Source organism: Cyprinus carpio, chromosome A6 (assembly GCF_018340385.1).
Source record: "Cyprinus carpio isolate SPL01 chromosome A6, ASM1834038v1, whole genome shotgun sequence".
NCBI classification, from domain to species: Eukaryota; Metazoa; Chordata; class Actinopteri; order Cypriniformes; family Cyprinidae; genus Cyprinus; species Cyprinus carpio.
This window is the reverse complement of record NC_056577.1, coordinates 1364446-1380322: the sequence shown is the minus strand read 5'-3', so window position 1 is coordinate 1380322 and position 15877 is coordinate 1364446. Positions and strand designations below refer to the sequence as shown.

At 37.5% G+C, this 15877-nt stretch overlaps 1 protein-coding gene across 1 annotated transcript in view; it reads left to right on the top strand.

Moving 5' to 3' along the window:
- Positions 1-1609: 1609 nt before the first annotated feature.
- LOC109106077 (lipoma-preferred partner homolog) overlaps positions 1610-15877 on the top strand; it is a 49811-nt gene continuing 35543 nt past the window's right edge. Inside the window, exons 1-2 of the mRNA XM_042757487.1 lie at positions 1610-1683; positions 7583-7705. Coding sequence (XP_042613421.1) covers positions 1657-1683; positions 7583-7705 — 150 coding nt within the window. The 5' untranslated portion in view covers positions 1610-1656. The remainder of the gene's footprint in view (positions 1684-7582; positions 7706-15877) is intronic.

Below are 15877 nucleotides of genomic sequence, written 5' to 3'. Positions count from 1 at the left end.
TTTCAGTTTGTTTGCTCTGTATTTCAAGGCACTGCATGAGTGGGTACTGTCCCACACCTCCCTCTCTTGGTCTCTATTTGCCCTGTGTCTTCAGGACGCCACTCAATAAATCATGCTGTCTTTTGAAACATTTACATCTCTCGTGTTGCCCTGAATTGAGAAATCCAAACATCATTGGATTTTGTCGGAGAGACATAAGATATTAAGGAACTTAGAAGATATTAATTTTGTGTCAACTTTTGCAATGACAAGTGACTTTTTAGGATGGTAAGCCAAGGCAGCAGAGAAAAGTAGAAATAGAGGCTCATAGGAGGAGGGAGGAAAGGGGGGGGGGGATGTTGGACACTTTTGCTTTTTTTTTTTTTTATTTTGGAATGCCTAAGATGCCATGGTCGGAGTGGCTTATGAGATTTCACAGAGGTTATGAGGTTCTTTTTTTTTTTTTACATTAAAATGTTTCATGTAAAGTGCTCTTGTGACTTTGGGGAATGTTTGATGCCATGTTCAAAGAAATATTACACTGTACAAAAAAAAATTGATTTTTGCATGTCCCCGTTTGATATTTTTCTGTCTGCATTCACATGTTCATGTTTTGTAGACATTTTCAAGACCATGTAATTAATTTGGTCAGTAGACTCTTTTGGGGGGGGGAAACAACATTTATGACATCAATTAGATCCTATTAGCAAAAGACAGATAAAAACTTAAAATGAAGATTGGAGAAAAAAAAAGATCAAAAGTATCTTAAATGCTCATAATACAGCAGTGAATTCCCACTGCCTCCTCTAAAAGGTTGTAATTTGAAAAGCTCATGTCTGGATTGGTATTTAGACGGTCAAATGATTCAGTCCTACTAAATTGGACGCAGAGCGCAGCCAAATCAGAATATAATTTAGCGAGCAAATCTTGATCCTCCCTGAAACATGCAGTGGATCCCAATCCCTGGATTAGCTGTGGATTTTACAACTCAGCGATTGGCTTGCTGCCACACACTTGGCTGGACAAATATCCCATCTCACTTGTTTTGAGCACAGTACTTAGATTTTTAATCTGTACAAACACCTACTTACTACAGCTTAGACCATTTTAGTTAACCAAATGGCTGCTGTTAAATGTGTTAATCTATCAGGGACAATATGGTAAGAGTGTGTAAGCCTCCCTCCTTTCAATTTCTACACACACTAAGATTTTAAGTACTTACACTGTATTTTGTAAGGAGACTGTTATATATATATATATATATATATATATATATATATATATATATATATATATATATATATATATATATAATATATATGTAGATATAATATATATATAATGTCTTTAATCATTGTGTTATGTCGAAGAATTATATCCCGTAAAGCTTTCAATCTGCCATTCTTTGTGACATCCAGGTGTGTCGGATTTATGTCAGCTTGATCTATCAGATCTATCAAGTTTTCCACCCACTCTGACCTGTTGTGAATTGATTCATCCCTGAGGAAGAGGGTTTTTAATATTGACTCATGGGGTGTCTTGCCTTTAAATGTGTTTTTTGTTGTGTCTGATTTTATTTTATTTTTTTACAGGAGACTATCCCCTACCTCCTCCACCTGTCACTGACACAGCAGACAGACTCACGTCTCCATCAGGCTTCCCACCCTCCCCCACGCAATGGATGAGGCCTCCCTCGGCTTTCAGGTGAGATTTGTTAAAACACTCATCACAATATACTGTATGGTATTACCCTCCAGTGGGGCCCAAAAGTCCATTTTGTGAAAATGTTCATTGCATTGACATATTATAATACAAAAGAGATATTAAAATAAAAAAAAATCTTAGTAATAACATTTAGTATCTGATGTGTACTTAATAGTCAGTATTTAGAATTATTAAAATAAAAAACCCCCCCCCCCCCCCCCCCCCCCCCCCCCCCCCACCCCCCGTTATTACCCCCCCCCCCCCCCCCCCCCCCCCCTCCCCCCCCCCCCCCCACCCGCCCGCCGGCCCCCCCCCCCCCGCCCCCCCCACCCCCGGCCCCGTCCCCCCGTTTTACTTTTTACTGTACAAGTAGTACATCATGCACTCAAGCTGACATGAACTACACAAGCTTTTGAAAAACAAACATGATTTGTTAGTGTTCCAAATTATGTGGAAGCAAAGAAATATGAGCTTTTGTACAGCGTTCACATTGTGAATTGATTAGTGACCTGAAGTGCAGAATCATAGCATCATGTCTCTCTCTTTTTTTTTTTTTGCTCTCTCTTTTTTTTTTTGCAATATACTAGAACTTTACAGTTTTAAGTTAGATTTCAATAAATTATTTTCAGTGTGATATATTTTTGAACCCTATTACAAATTTGAAAGTTTCATATCCCTTTTCATGTGTTACTGACAAACCGTCAATAGGCCGGCCAGATCTGTGTCTTTTTTTTGTGGCTGTTTACCAGGCATATGTCCTAGCTCTTTATATCTCTCTTTAGTTAATTTGGCACTCGTTTAGAAATGAGTGAGGGCACAGGGAAGGCTGACACCTATTGGTTCACCACAGTCATTTTCCACCTAAAGGAGTCTGTCCTCCTTAAGAAACAAACAGTGATTGTCCATCCATTAAACTACAGCCTCAAAACCGTTTCTGAGTAATATTCATTGTAATTACACATTTTAATTTTTATTTAACACATTCAATACACACTGTCTATATTTCTATAGCCAGTGAATTCCCAGGGAATGCATGGACAGATAATGTGTACTGTTCCAGCAGTACACAATTTATCTAAATAATGTGAATAGTTTAGATTTTACATCAGTGTCTGCTGATGATGTGTGCGTGTAGTTGCAATTTGACTGGGTTTGCTGCAAGACAGGATCCAGTCACTGATGAGCGATGATGAGACTGTTTTTTTGTGAGATACTGTACATGTAAAGTCTTCATCAGGGGTTCACCCGTTTGTTTTGTTTTTGTTTTTTTTTTCAAATAAGGCTGCTTTAGAATGTGACTATATAGGCATGCTCTCTGCTCTATTAAAACCCTCCACTGGATCTCTTTCCCACGAACGCTGCTCTGCAAGGGAGGAAGCCTGTCCGGAGGGAATCAGCACGTTTGTTGATCTAGCTCTATGGAGTCAGTGGAGTCAGACGGTGTTACCGGCGGATAATTAGGCTAGTACAGAAAAGACATCAGACTGTAGCGGCGAGATCTTGATTCCTCTGTAGAAATGAATGGCATTTTGGAGTCAGTTTAACCGGCTTTACATCTCAGACGAGAGGAGATCAGTGACAGAAGATGGTTTGTGACATAGAAAAGGATCCACAGCAAAGCACAATCCCCTGAAGACATTAGCTCTTGATTCTGATAACAGTATGTGCGTGTTCACATGTTGTTGGTACTTTACCGAAAATGAGCGGCAATACGCTCGACCCGCAGCTTTCCCTAATTCCAGTTTTCTACATCTTTCATGAATGAAAAAAGGGGATGTTGAATTATTTCTGCTCCTAAGCAGAACTAACAAGAGGAAGAGGCCGGAGTGGCGTGGTGAACATGAATAATCAAATGATACTTGGCCTAAATTCTTTTGTTTCCCGTAACAGAACACTTAGCAACACATGCAGTCTTTATTTAACTTCATTTATCTGTCTCTGTGGTTTTTCATTAAACTCAGCACTTAAATCAGCTTCCTCTCTTCAAACGGTGCTTACCAGAATGCAAAAAGATGGCTTACATAACTGATGGAAATGCTTCATTAGATTGCTATGCCTTTTCTTTTCATCACACTATGTTCTGCTATTGAACCGACCAGTTCTTCTAATGGAATTAAGATAATTCACCTAAAATGGCTCACAAAATACGGGCTAAAGGGAAAATGCTTACATACTTGTGTAAGTGTGCATTTTCCAAAGGCTTTATGTGTTATTACAGTATTTTATTTCTGTAAACTGTTGTTGATCTTTTTGTTGTGTGTGCATGACTCAATCTTGGTTGCTATAGGAACATAGGCCTAAAAAATAAAAAGTCTTGAACCTTTTATAAATTGCAGCACACAGTGTAATTAATAATGAAGCAATACAGGGAATTGCACTGTGGAAATAGCCTCAGAAGTTGCTTTTGATCACATAATCATATGGAACTAACGTTGCATTTATTTCCCTTATTTACATAAACTGTTCTAAAACAGATCTAAATCAATTCATGAGACATTTACGCAACTTTTGCATGTAGTTTGTCAATGCAATCTTTTTTAAACAGGCTATACATGTGCTGAAATTGTACTGTGTATTTACATTAAACCCCTGCCATATTTTTTTAGGCACAAAACAGGCCCTTCTTTTTATGTAAAACTAAGCTTATTATATCTTGTGCATCTTCAGAAACCAGCATATTTGCCTGCCACAGTTAATGTTGCGCTATTACTGTAAGTTAATTTAAGAGATGTTTATGTACATTTTCTTTCAGTCATGGCAGCAGTTATTCCTCATATTTACATTTGACCGATGCTTTTGTCCAAATTCTCATAGACTGCATTTAATCAGTTCATGCAATCCCTGGGAACTGAACCCATGACCTTCTCATCGGCAGCGCTATTGTTTTGGGATATAGACAGGCAATCATCTGATCAAAATGATGGAGAAGAGCATTATAACTTTGCTTGTTTCCAGACTTTGAAGACTCAATTCAGGTTCTTGTATCTGCTGTACAGTCCTAGTAAAGTATTTGAGATCGCAACCTAGAGTTAGGAACGAATCCGGAAGATCGTGAATTGAACTATGCAAATAGCATTCAGAATTGTAACCGGGTTTGTGCCCGTTACATGTTTTGCATAATTAATTTAGTGGATCTGTTGCTGAACAACACAAACAGCAGGTGCAAATAAACCGCACAATCAGCAGGCACAATCATTCATTCTAAATTAATCCCCCCACTGCTTTAAGTTCAAGTTTAAGTTCACCCTAATTTAGGACCTTAGCATTAATGATGCAAACCTCTTATTGCCCTTTCCTCGATTGTTCGGGAAACCTTTTCCCGTTCTGCTCCAAATAGAGGCATGTTAGGGTTGTAATAGGTTTGTGACATGTAATCCAAACAGATATAATTATAACAAGAGTCAGTCACTGATCCTGGCCCATATGATCTCTCCTCTCCTCTCCTCTCCTCTCCTCTCCTCTCCTCTCCTCTTCTCTCCTCTCCTCTCCTCTCCTCTCCTCTCCTCTCCTCATCTGAAAGACGAGGGCAGACTAAAGTATACCAAAAAATATAGAGCCAATCAGTGCAGAACAATATTATTTAGGATTTAGCTTCACAAACAAACAAATTTTAGAATGCTTTCTGAAAGATCACGTGACACTGCAGACTGGAGTAATACTGCTGAAAATTCAGCTTTCTAGCAAAGGCATAAATTACATTTTAAAATAGAAAACTAATAATATTTCTCATTATTATAATTTTTACTTTTTATTTTTGGTCAAATAAATTCATCAGAGACTTCTTTCACAAACATTAAAAAAATATCTTTCCAACCCCAAATTTTGAATGGTCGTATATTATTCTATTGATTTTTCTCTTTGCTCAGCCAAAGAAGTACAGATGGTGTCCCCTTGATTACACTATATGCACAAATTGTTATTATTATTATTTGAAAAACAAAAAAGAAAGTTCCTTACTTCAAAACCACAATTTATGTCATGACCTCACTGTTGAATACTCACAAACAAAAACTGTTCACAAAGCTATGTCAATGGACATAAAGGACTTTTATTTATCTATTGTCATGTAAAGATGAGGGAAAAGAAAGAAGAAGCCACAGAGGACAAGAAGAGATATCAGTGTCCTTCAGCAGTGAGGGGAGAAGGTTGTGCCCCCTTTGATGAGAAACGAGAATGCTGTCAAATTCTGCCCCTCACACCTTTTTTTGTCACATGGCTGTCATTCCTCAAATGCCTTTGATAATTTAGTTCTTTGCTTCCTCTCCGACATAAAGGACAGGAGTTGGTGATTGCAGATGTATTGCTCATCCAAGATAGAGGGCTCTATCATACACACGGTGCAATGTGGCGCAAGGCATGGCATACATGTTTTTGCTAGTTTCAGCCTGACGCAGTTCTCATTTTCCAGTCCTGCGCCGCGTTGTTTAAAAAGCAAATGCATTTGCACCCATGGGTGTGCTGGTCTGAAAACGAGGTGTGTTCAGGAACATTGCTATTTTGAGGAACTGAAAATAGACTGCACCCTAGACCAACTCAAACCTGGTCCAAAGTCTGGCGCAATGTTTTTTCGCTGTCATTTAAAGAGCGCAATACTATAGGCGGGTCCACAACGCGCGTGCATTACGCTTATTACACACACAGGGACGTACAGCAGCACACAAACATGCCAAATTAAAAATTAAAGGGTTACAATGTAAAATATTATTATTGTGTAGGCTACATAAATATAAAACTGCCTACATGTCATAATGGATAGTCATCGCATGTATCAGAATTAACGCTACCTATTTGTTCGCACACAAGCTGCTCCATTTCTTCTCTCTGGAGACGTGTTGTCTTTGCGCTTGCAAATTCCGCCGTGTAAAATATAGGCAAATCCGTTTAGGCACTGAGCCCGGGCAAATTGGACGCGCTCTTAAAGGGAATGGGAGATGAGCAACCTCTGATCTCGGTTTATATATATACGTTATGGCCCAGCCACAAAACACCACATAGTATATTAAGAGAATATTCACTGAAACATTGTAATAGACCATGAGGTAAAGCATCGGGTGGCGCCGCCGAACGTTTTCCTGTTGCCTTTAAACTAGCAAAAGGTTGAAAGTCCATAAATGATAGAATACTTGTAGCTCACCCGCTATGCTTTCCATAATTTATAATAGCACAAAACACTGTATTCTCATTCAGAAGATGTTGCATGCTTACCTGGAGACTTGGGAACACTTTGCACGACACATGAATCAAGTGAGTCCCAATATTTAGATTAAGTGAGGTGGGATATTTATTTATGGATATGTCATGCTACCTCAGTGTAAACATCTAAAAAGGAAACCTGCAAGTGTGAATAGAACTGTGAGAGTGAAGCTGTGTTATTGTCAGTTTGGGAGACAGTAAAACTTTTAAGTAGAGTAAAAACAGATAAAGCGGACAGTGTGAGAGGGAGAGAGAGCTGAAGGGCGATTCAATTAATATGAAATGAGCTGTCTCACCAACAAAGCATTATTTGTTCTTTGTTTATTCTTTCACATCACTGAGATTTTCTCCTAAAGACGTTCTCCCAGACAATTGTGTCTTGTTGTTACAGTAATTCACTTTCAGCCAATTGTCTGAGGCCATGATTAATTTTAATGAACATGTAAAAAGGCGCAAAACAACAAAGACAAAAAAGATCACCAATTGGTCTAATACCCAAGGTGTTGTGTAATAGTAGCCCACAGTGGATAATGTACCATATTTGAGTGTTACAATTGGCCTTCTTTGTGTATAATATTTAGTCATTTTCTTTTATTTTTTAGCATGCTTTTGTTCAAGTGTGATTTAAGTGGGTTAGCTGATGTAGAGCAACCTTCTTTCCAAAAGACCTAATTTCATTACAGGTTACTGTGTCTGTGTGTTTCAGATAAAAGGTCCTGAGAAAACTCTAGAAGAGAGACGTTCTAGTCTGGATGCTGAGATCGACTCTCTGACCAGCATCCTGGTCGACCTAGAGAACAGCTCACCATACAAACCGCGCACGCCGCAGGTACAGTCATCTCACACACACTCCCAAACCACCTCCAACCACATTACATTAAAAACATTCTGAAAGCTTCACCCATTTAGAAATGGTTGCATTTAATGTAATATAGCATTAAATGTATACAAATGCTCAGTAAACATTAAAGTAATATTGAGTAGCTTACATTTTAAAGACAATATTGCCAGTTACCATGTCTAGTTCTGCTCCCAAAAATGAATATATTACTGAAAGAAACCAAAAAAGAATCAACTGTTGTGTGCCTCTCAGCAACACACAGTAGCAAAGATTAGTTCCTGAATGAATCAGTATTGATGTTTTTATATATATATATATATATATATATATATAATACACTATGGGAACCTGTTTTCGCAAAAAAAGAAGGAGATTAACTAATTTAGGTTGCACAACAAGACAGATGAAAAGCAAATCAAAATGTGTAAGTGTACCAGTCATTTCTCATTTTTGGAAAGTGTTATAGTCTAAAATTATAATGACCCATATCATTAATAGATATCAAATGAAGTTAAGAGCAGACACTCAAGTTGAGCCCTAGGGCACTTTACTAAATAGTTCAGCAACACACAATGAATGTAGGCCAGTGCATTCGGAGTCAATGCTGTAGCATTTGGAGCAACCACAAGTCCCTCCTGTTGGCAAACAGCACCACAGATAGAGCTCGCCTTATTACATGGCTAAAGCTTAATAATGGAGAGTGCTGTCTCTGAACTAGAAACACCCTGCTTTTGGCAAGCGGTCTCTATTCCTCTTTTCTTCTCTGGGGTTGGTCTCTTCTATTTGCTGATCTCCAGAGTCCTCGACAGGCATTCTTTTAAAATGATTATTGAGCATAAAATCTGCACAAACACAGCTCTGCAAAAAACTCTCTCATAAATTGAGCTTTGTACATATTTGCAATATGCTGATAGCTACAGTAATGTCTGATCATGTCCATTTGATGATATTTTGCATGGAAAGAAACTAGTTATTTCTACCTATGGTGCTTATGCTTGAAAAGAGGTTATGCATTTCTCTGACATGTTTCTTTAACGTTGCCAATCTGACACTTCCTCTGTTCCCATGACCTCATGGGATAGCAGCGATGCTGAAGGGTTATTGTTTGGACACTGTATTATAAATACTTAGCATTCGGAACCCTACTCATTTGATGTACCGCATATTACACAAGGAATAACAAAGAAGTACATGTATCAGAAAGAGAGAGAGGCTTTGAATCTGAGCCTCAGACATGTTTCCTAAGACACATAGTCATGATGGAGCATCGCTGCAGAAATTCCTGAGGGAATCAGAGCGATGGGGGGTCAAGAGGTCACATATCAGTGTCTGAGCCAATAGCTCTGTTTTTATAAAGAGCGAAACTTGGTTTGACCTCAGTTCAGGCAAACGCAGAGGCCATTGATACAGTATGCTGAGAAAACATTAATGTTGCTCTCAGCAATGTGATGCTGGTTTGGCAACAAGTACTGCAAACACGCACATACACACACACACACACACAATGAGAAATATGTACACTCACATTTAAAGCACACCAACAGCTACACTCACTGACAGGCACACATTTTTAAAGGTCATGCATCTGCACACTTTTGAAGTGGCAGGTAAGTTTTTCCTAAATAAAATATAGTCTAAGTGCAGATCTTTGTAAAAGTACTTTGTGAGAGCTAGAAGTAACAGAAAGGAGTCTGAAAGCTTTTGTCAGTAGATTTGAAAAATTTATACAGGCAGAGAAAACACAGTGTTAGAGAGAAAACAGCCTGAGTAGTTCCTGGTATTGGGGTTAAATCTCCGGATCAGTCTCAGTTGCTCTGATATGCCTGCTCATTTGGCCATTTATGACAGCATTTCTCCGCCAGTTTATACTGGGATATGTGTAAAAGAGTTTAAGTGTGAGACAGTGCCAAAATCATCACCTAGTGGGCACCTATTATGTAAAGATTTTGGTGTGTTTCCAGTGTTCATAGACTTTTTCAATGACAAAATAAGAGATCACGAAATTACTATGTTTTTGTAGAAATATTTATTTTAAATGAATATTAGAATTATATGGAACTTGAAGAGTTTCAAAATGTTTGGATTTTCCAAATTTCTATGATGAGTAATTTGTTTCTCATAGGAGATTTTTTTTTTTTTTTTTTTTTTTTTTTTTTGCATAACCAGAAACATGTTCAGTAAAATAATATTAATAATAAACATTCCAGGGGCCACCAAAGATTTTTTTTAAATGTGTTTTCTATTTCTATTCTATATGTATTTCTATATGTAATAAAGTAACTGTCATTATACTTTTTAATTTTTTTTCAAGAAAATGCTTGTATCTGATCAAATCAGACCATCACACACACAAACACACACACACAGAGCGAGACCTTAATAATATAACTTAAGAAAAAATGTACATATTAAGGAACAAATATACATAATTACTGTAAATCAATGCAAATGATTTTTGGTTAGCATTTGGCTATTTAAAATCTGTCATTTCAATTCATATTCCAATCATACAGAGTTCTGGCATGAAACTCTAGATGCCGCAGTTCAGTAGGTCTAACTCAATATGATCTAATCACATCATTACCGCATGGCACAGCTGATTGGTTTCTTCTGTATCAGTAGCCAATGAGCTCACTGCTCAATATTCAAATACCTGGCTTTGTTTGTTGTAGCAGTCTGCAGCGTTTCAGAACCCTTCACCATCCCCAGCTCCACCTGTATAGATCTGCTACAAGGTGATTCATGTATGCTATGGGGTTATTCATATGTGTTATATGTGCAGCAGCGGTATTTCCTACATGCTCACAGCAGCATGTTGTGGATGTATTGGAAGTAGCAAGTCTCAGTACTTGCTCTGCCGCAGCAGCGTAGCAGATCTATTCCGCCAAGACCAAATACATTAACATTGTCATGTACATTACCATGTTAATCTCTCCAAGAGTTGTCATGACAGAAATACATTCAAAGTGACCCTGTTGTCAAATTCAGAATTTTGCTCGGTACTGACACAAACACACACACTCTTATGTACATTCCAGCTAATGTTGCTTCTGTCTGATTAACTTGATTTGAACTTTTTTTATTAATTTAGCAGATCCGCCAGGCCTTTACTTTTCTCTGTCTTTGTTATATGAATTATTAGAGTGACTCTAGGCTTGTTTAATGTGCCAGGTTTTATAGCTGAGGCCACTGGCACAGCTGCTCTCTCTGTAATCTTCCACTTGTACAAACAGAGTATCCGCGTCCTCAGTTTACAGCGCTTCCAAATCACAGAGCCTTCTCTCAAAAATCAATAGGAGTCCTCTTCCCCTCATCCCTGCTTTGAGCTTTAAGGAAAGGGACTTTATCCCAGAGTTCATGGAAACCTGTGGTTAAAGGACCTGCTTTGTGATCTTTATCGACTCCTGTGTGTGAAATGGCAGCTGAATTTGTTTTGCTGCTTTGATGCTTTCCAAACCTATCAAAGAAGTCTCTTTACTTTAGTTGGTGCTCTGTGGGTGTAACAAGACATAATGAAATGTGATCATTATATAAACCCCATTTGCTTCCATCATTCATCTCTCCAGCCATACCCCTGTCCCTGCAACACAAACACACACAGTGGGATCCATCCAAGAGGCAATTCTGAGTTTGGCATAGATTAGCATAGATGTTTCCCCCTTACACACCCACAGTGTTGAATCAGAAGTAGTCTTTATGGGAATATAATGAATTGCTCTCTAGGGAAGACATCTCATTTTACAATAGCTATTTTTACAAGAGAAACCTCTACATTATGCCTCTTCACCACATGAATAATATTAAATATTGAAGTTATATTGGAAAATGAATCAAAGCATGGAAAGATTGTTAAATGATCTCAGAAAAATTCAGTCAACAGCATTAATGTGTATATATATATATATATATATATATATATATATATATATATATATATATATATATATATATATTATTAATTTTTGTGGGAACATTTCGTTGATAAATAAAAAGTAAATCAATTCAACATAATAAATATCAAAATGTCATTATATTGCATTATTTGTTTAAATTATCACAGTTTAATTATGTAATAATTCATATTTTTATTATGGATTTTTTTTAAGTTTGTACAGTTTAGCAATGCAAGTTTGGATCTTGAACAAGGATATAATTAACATATCTATATACTGTATAAAAAAGGCAAATGTTGATGGTATGGTTAAAAAGTTTCCAAGACAGTTTGAATGTACATATTTAACAAAAATATGAGAAATATTGAGATCTGTGGATTTGAATAACAATTAAAGCTGGGTAAATAAAAGGGCACAAACCTGAAGAAACAGCTATTACCATGTTAACTGTTGAACTGCTCAGTGGCAAAAACTCCCTTAGAGTTCATTTGAAAGGTGTAGATCCCACGGATCTATTTTTTTCTTTTCCTCAAATGTTATGAAACATTACCTTCAAATATGGCCCAACCAATCTAGCTTAAAGCAGCAAGTCAGCAACTTTTTCCCCATTTTTAGAGAAGACCTTTTAAAGACCCTGACCTTGTCAGCAGTTCACGCATGTATTCTCACTGTCAGCCAAGAATAGGTAGGGAAATTCTCTGGTGCAATGCAAAATCGTAAAAGCTAAAATGTGTTTTGTAAGAACGTCTAGATTTAGCTTGTTCCTGTTCAAGACGTTTCAGGTCTGCTAGCTTCCCCACCTCTGTTACAGCCAATGAACAGTCCAAACAAATGAGATCAGTTGAAGGAGAGCAGATAAGTGTCAAACAGAGTTACTACCCAAGGTGCAAAGGGACGGTCAATGAACTCATTATCCAGTCAGGTGTCTGCGATGACTTCTGTGATCAGGAAGACAATGACAATATATCTGTACCTTTTTGTGTGTGTGTGTGTGTGTGTGTGTGTGTGTGTGTGTGTGCGGCCCTGTACACATTTTGATTTAGTTCTTTGGCCTAATGCTTCTTTTGGTTATTATATTTTATGCATGACTGAAATTGCATAAAAATATAGGCATGTAAATCAAGCTTTTCATGTTTACTTGGTTTGGGAATGACATCTTGGTGTTTTACTGCAACATTGACCTCTTTACAGTTGCTTGTGGAGAAATTTCCCATCCCAAATTTGGCATTTATTTGAATGCACATGCTGGATTCATTTAAGAATCTCTTTTTGCAATTAGCGGTGAAACTGTGATGGTTGGGCTCATTTCAATAAACCAAAACATAAAAGACTGCCTGGACCTCTCTCACAAGCATGAAAGTTTAATCGAATGAAGTCAGTAAGGCTGAAAATGCAGTTGCAAATGTTGTCCATTTAATTAAACACGAAAGCATAGAATCACATAAATGTACAGGATGCTAAACTTTATCAGAGCGTCAGCTCACAGAGCCTTGTCTTATTATGTGACACCGTTTTGTGTTTATGAATATCCAACAGTAGCACAGGATCCATGTGTATGTGTAAAATCTCTTTACTCTTCAAATCGCCAGGTTTCCCACCTCAAGTTAGCACTCTGCTAAAAGTATCTGAAGTGGAGAGTAGTCTCAGACACAGAATCGTTATCTCTGTTTCTATCCCTGACACTTTGTTGGCTTACAAATGTTTGTCAGAGAGGAAGACATTAGGCCTGAAGGAGCCATCTCAAGTCATGTGAGCCCTATACCCTCTAGGACTTCTGCATTATTAAAGTCTTCCACACAGTTTAGCACAAGTTGAATGCTTCCTCCGCTGCTGTTCTCCACGTATCATTCTACAGAGGTGTTCTGGGCTCACAGCTATATAAGCACACCTGATGTTAGGCTCAGGGTCAAAAGGGTCCAGTGTTGTTTTGAACCCTACTCATTCCATCGTATGGACAAAAACAGTTCTTCAAAACATCATCTCAAAAGAGTTAAACAGGTTTGGAATGACGTGAGGGAACAGTGACAGAGATTTCATTTTTGGGTGGACTAGCCCTTTAAATTTCAGATCCTCTTCTCAGCTTCTCTTTAGCGTTTTCCCCTATTGATTTGTGGGTGAAGAATGTAGTTTGTCTTCAAGGGACTGGGTGACTGAAGTGTTGAAGTGAATGTGTGGACTGCTCATCATGTAGAAGGTGCTGATGAACAGTGTGAAAGGTCGCACATTTAAAAAAAAAAAAAAAAAAAAAAAAAAAAAAACACAGGGCTGCTAACTATGAGAGTGTATTTGTACAGTCATACTATTTAAAAGTTTGTGGTCGGTAAGAAAATGTTTTTGAAAAAATATTTTATGCTCAACAAGACTGCACTGATTTGTTTAAAAATATAGTAAGAAGTAATATATTTTTATGTAAAAATGTATTTATTTATTTCACCATATTTTAATAATTTAAATTATTCTTGAGATGTCAAACCTGATTTTTCAGCAGCCATTACTGTGTTACATGATTATTCAGAAATCATTCTAATATGGTGATTCGGTGCTCATTGAAAATATTTTTGTGCAGGATTATTATTATTATTATTTTATTCACAAGAACAGCATTCATTTGAAATATCTGAAAATTTTTGTAACATTATACGTCTTTAAATTTGCTTATGATCAATTAAATGCATCTTTGCTCAATGAAAGTATTAACTTCTTATAATTCAAATTAAAATTAACCCCAAACTTTTAACCTCAATCTAGATCATTTTGTGTGTACTGTATTTCAGGTGATTTTCAGGTACATGAATGTAAAAATTCCAACTAATTATAAAAATTCTGTTTGCCATTTTGTCATGCTTTTAATCAACATTCTGAAGCCATGAGAAAAATCCAAGATTGGTTGAGCCATTAACTTATTTACTTTGGCTTAATTTAAATGAAACCTGTTCAGAAACTCCAAACTCCAATTGCCCATTAAAATAAAACATCTCAGTCAGAGAGATGTTCCACATCATTTTATTGGTCTTCTCTTGTTCCTAATTGTGCTTTATTTCTAAATTAAGGAATCAGTTTACAGGCTTGTGGGCTGAATAGAATCAGAAATCTATGATTTCTTTCAGAGCGTTTTTTTTTTTTTGGTTGGCACAGCCTTTTGGGATATTAAGAGTGTACACCATGGTGCTCACAGCATTGTGAATAATTACCTCACATCTACATTTGACATCATCGAGAGTGCTTGCATCAAGGCTGAGCGCTATTCTTTCAGCCGCATTAGTCTCTGGTGAGAGGCCACTCTGTTCTAGTCTCTGTTCTATATTGTGTTTATAGAGCGAGTTACATTACTAGCACTCTGTAACAACAATTAAAGTGCTGACACTTCGGCCCACTCCAAGCTCTCCATTCAGTTAAACACTTTCCCATCACTGTCTCTTCTCTGTCTCCCGCTCATAAACCTCTGTCAAGACTCTTCATTTTCCCGGGCAGTGGGAGCTGAACGACTGGATCAGGGAATGTAAAATCATGACTTGTCATTTGTCACTGCTCTGTTCCTTACTTCCTTTCCTGCCGCCTCCATGAGAGGAGCTTCTCGGCTGACTTCACACTGCTCATGCTGAAGTATGCTCACGGTCCAAATACAGCTCCTTTCATATCTGTCTATGTGGATGTGACCCCTCTGGGTCAGGCTGAGGACATGTATCCTGCTCAAGACAGCATGTATGGGTTCTGTTGAGCATTGTTGTAAATGTTTTAATGTTATTTATTGTAAATGCTCGTCTCAAGGCAATTTAATGTGATTGGGCCTTTAGGAAGGTATCATATGACTCGATTACTGGGAAACTAGACATTAAAATGACATTTGTGTAATCCATGTCACATGCTCTGTGCAAATGTGGCACTTCAAAATTCAATTAAGTAGTCAAAGCAAAATACATCTGGAAGATCCTGTGGTGTAGGATGAGTCATAAATATTTTTGGCCTGTTTTTACAGATAAGAAATGCTATAAATTCAAATGTGTACTGTATATCAGCTAGAAGTCAGAACACTTAAGAGATGCATTTAGACTCACATGTACATTTTCACCTAAAATCTAATTAAAATTATGGATGTGTTATGCATCAATTAACCATGTTTAAATACACAATGTAACAGCATATTAAGGCTGTGCTCTGCAGACAGTGCAGAGCACTATATTCCAAATGTGCAGAAGGTCACAGAAGAACAGTAGTTGTCTGCCTTTCATCCTTTCGTTCTCCCAATTTCCTCTTATCTTCTCTGTAA